The sequence below is a fragment of the Orycteropus afer genome, unplaced genomic scaffold (assembly GCF_000298275.1).
Source record: "Orycteropus afer afer isolate SDZICR_OR568_19922 unplaced genomic scaffold, OryAfe1.0 scaffold00638, whole genome shotgun sequence".
NCBI classification, from domain to species: Eukaryota; Metazoa; Chordata; class Mammalia; order Tubulidentata; family Orycteropodidae; genus Orycteropus; species Orycteropus afer.
Genome location: NW_006922225.1, coordinates 657,894 through 661,737, shown reverse-complemented (window position 1 = coordinate 661,737; position 3,844 = coordinate 657,894). Strand labels below are relative to the sequence as shown.

The window sequence follows — 3,844 nt, the reverse complement described above, 5'->3', positions numbered from 1 at the left end:
TGAATAGAATGATGCTGTGATGGCCATGAGGGGGCCTGTATCTATCTGTGTCACAGCTCTGGTTTCTCTAGAGTATAAACCTAGTGGTGGGATTGCTGGGTCATATGGTGCCTGTGTTACTTTCAGTGCCTCTCATGCAGAGCCTTCAAGATGAGTTTTGATATTTTAAAGGATTTTTAAAGTTTTGTTTTTAAATTTTGCAATCAGTTTCTTAGTGCTGTCATTCATGGGCCACCAGATGCTTTGAGGAAAGTCTCACTCATGGAAGAAAGAAAGTGAAAGGCACAGAAAATGGAACTTGGAGGAAAGAGAAAGAAAAGAGGTAGGGGAAAAATCGTTCAAACATGTCTGATCAGTTTCTTCGTGGAGGAGCACTTTTCTACAGAGGTGTTAGGGAGGCAGGAAGAAGTGGGTGCTTTTGTGGATTTGCCAGTGGGAACATTCTTCTAAGGGCTTCCATGAAGGAACTGAAAACCAGTTAATCAATTGCGAAGGAGGCAGAAAGAAGAGGGGTTGCAGACTTGAGGGTTGAGGAAAAGATGGGAAGTGGTCCTTACAGGTAGTTAAGGAGTGACCACTTTAGAGAAATACAGGATAAGGACACCCAATGATGCAACTCACTGTGCCTGACGGATTTGTGGGACCATTAAGTTCATCCAGGTATGGAATGTTCCCAAGTGACATAGCTTCCCAGAAGCAAACACAGAGTGGTTAAGTAATGGAGCTGCTATAGATGAGAGATTGTACCAAAGAGAGAGATGAAGGGGGAAGGGACCAGGAAATTAGAGTGTTTCATTATCGTTTATTTAAAATTTTCTTATTAGGGAAAATTTCAAACACACTCTGAAGCAGAGACTGATGTAAAGAATCCCCGTACCCGAAACCTTATTTGAAAAAAGCGTCAACATGTGACCAGTCTAACCCTCCCCTCTCTCACCCACTTACCCTCTGCTGGATTGTTTTAAAGCCAGCCTCAGGCATATCTCATTTCGTCTGTAAATACTAGAAGTATTTTTAAGGAGTATGGGTATAGTGTTAACCATGCAATCAAACTGGGTAAGAAGATAGGGACCATAGAGGTGTCAGTGGATGAAAGGCCTGGGACTTTCCATGGCAACCCTTGGGCAAGTCACATGAAAGAGTGGAAAGGGGTGGTAGGTGAGTGAGATGCTTGAATTCATGATCTGGGAGGTTTGCAGTGTTTACAAAAACAAACATAGCAAGAGGCTCAGCCAACAAATTAAAGCATACGAGCTTCTCCTCAAACCTTTCCAACTTATCTACTTCTTTTTCTAATTAAAAAATTCAATGTAAAGCTTTAAAAATTGTGAAATTGAAACTATGTGGCCATTTTTTAAATAGCTCAAACAACATGGAAGGGTTTAAAATGAATGTAAATGGCCCAGTTATCTAGCAGATTACCAGTGCTGATGCCCAGGAGTCATTTTTCGAAACCTTACACACACACACACACACACCTCACACACACACACACACACACCCCTCTGTGGTCCCTATCTTCTTACCCATTTTGATAGCATGGTTAATCACTATACTCATACAGAATTTATGTATATTTATTATAAAAAAGAAAATAAATAGAATCACAAAGTGTCTCTTTACTTTTTGCACTTCACAATATAGACATATTGTGTCATTTCAGGACACATAGATCTATCTCATTAAAAAAAAAAGTGTTACAAGCATCCCACTCCATTGATATACCAATGTTCTCATTAATGAATAATATTGTTAAAGAATTGAGTTGACCTTTCTGCATGTGTTTTTGCCTATTTATATTATCTCCAGGAAAAATTCTCTGACAGTCTGAAGGGTGTTTATGCACTGTTAATATTTTGATAGGTATTTTCAAATTATTCAGGTTATATCTTTGAGGAAGAGACAAAATGCACTTCCAGTTGCTGCTTGGAAAGCCTACCAAATAATCTGAACCAGTTTGTTTTATCCAGAGCACGCCCTGAGCAGACTTCCCAAATTCATGTGTAATGGGAAAGAGAGAGTTACAGGAACTTTCCTCTATGTCAGTCTTGTACCCAACTGGCTATATCAGCCTGAAGAACTATAGAAAATCATTTGAGTTCCATCAGTGAAAATTCTGACTTAATGATCTACGTAGGGCCACAGCACTGGTATTTTGAAATATCTCCCCCACCCCCCTACAGGGTCTACTGTGTTTCCATGGTTTAGAATGACTGCTTTAGACAGGGCAAGTGGAGATAGAAATAGAGGGTCTGAGGAAATGGTATGTTAAACAGAGGAGTGAAGATTGCTCTCCTGTACAAAAAACTGCGTAAAGGGGTCAAGATAGGAGTTTGTGGGGAGAAAAGGAGAGAAGAGAGAAGTCTGGGGAGGAAATGAAGAGCTGGGGGACCAGGCCCCATGGTGCTCCCTGGGTGCCAGTTATAGTCTGTCCTTTTAGGTAGAGATGAACTCGGTGCTGAAGCTTCTTCCAGGCTCTTTTCAGACCAGAGTTGCCCAAGATCAGCAGCACTGAGTGGCCAGCAGGGTAGGCTGCCATGATGACTTTGCACAAAATGTTCCAGGGACTGTTGGTGTCAAAGATGTTGGGCATATAGAGTAATAGAGCAACTGCATTGAAGAGGTAGAGGATGAGGAAGTAGCTGATGACTTTGATGGCCCCCATGTGGGCCTGCATGCTCGGGTCCCTGGGGCCAGTGGCATTGCTTTTCATGTTCAGGGCATGCCTCTTGAGAGAGGGATGAGCAGGGAGGCTGCCAGGATGAAGATGCTGAGAGGAAGGAAGATGCCCAGGTTATATAGGAGGATCAGGTTGGCCATGTTGGTCGTAGTGAAGTACTTCTCTGTGGAGTTGGAGAAGGGGCTAGAAACAGAGTTGCTACAATATACTGTGAGGCTGTCCTTGGAGAAGAGCACACTGTACCCCAAGGCAAAGAACACCAATAGCCACAGAAGCCAGGACGCCATCTGGAAATCCTCCATTTCAGCTTGAGGAAGAGAGGGAGGAGAAGCCTGAGATCTCCACAGAGTAGAGGAAGCTGAGCCAGGCAGCAAACCAGAGACCGCAATAACCGAAGCACCTGAGGCTGACTCTGAATATCCCATACACCACATCCGGTTATCAAAACGGGGGAAGGCGAGCTGAGCATCGTTTCCAGCCTCGTGAAGCTCCGGAGAGCTATTCTGCATGCACTCAGGAGGAACAGGATCCTGCCACTTGTGGGAGCTGTCTCATTCCAAACCCACCGACTGCGTTCACAGCCACACTGAACCCATTTGCAATGATTCCAGTGATGCACTCGGTGCATATGATGGTGAAGATGAAGATGGAGAGAAGTTGCAACAGTCTGTTTTCTGGATAGTTGCAGGTCTCGGTCATCCTGAGACCTGGATGTGTGTGGAGGGGAATGTCTCCTTGGCTTGATGGGCAGGCCCTTGCTAGTGCCCACACTTCACCCCACAGGAGGAGGCAGCTGATGCATCATTTCCAAATCCACTCCGTTTGTTTATCTCAGCATTCTTAGCTCTAAATCTAGAGATGCAGATGATGGAAGGATTTGGTTCCTACTCCTCTCCTTGTTTTTGGACATGGTATTAGGTTAACAAGGGGCCCAGGCAAGACTCGAGCAGAGTTCCGTTGAAATCCTCTGCCATGGTGTCGAGAGCCACCAATACAGACGTCGCTCCTTGGTCTTTCTACCTGCTCCGGGTTGACACCTGCCATCTTAGGCTTGCTCTTCTTCTATTTGCTTCTGTCTTATGGTGAATCCTGGTTTTCTGGTTCCCATGGTTTCCTCATTTGGTAGAAAACATACTCTAGTTGCTTGCAAAGAAAGGATGAATG

General features: G+C 44.2%; 1 protein-coding gene across 1 annotated transcript; it reads right to left on the bottom strand.

Annotated features, from left to right (window-relative positions):
- Window positions 1-2,320: 2,320 nt before the first annotated feature.
- On the bottom strand, window positions 2,321-3,419 carry TAS2R39 (taste 2 receptor member 39). The gene is given in 6 exon segments (XM_007956609.2): window positions 2,321-2,739; window positions 2,742-2,963; window positions 2,966-3,004; window positions 3,007-3,137; window positions 3,139-3,250; window positions 3,253-3,419. Coding segments are annotated over 6 exon segments (1,050 nt in total). The 5' UTR covers window positions 3,380-3,419.
- Between the last annotated feature and the right edge of the window lie 425 nt (window positions 3,420-3,844).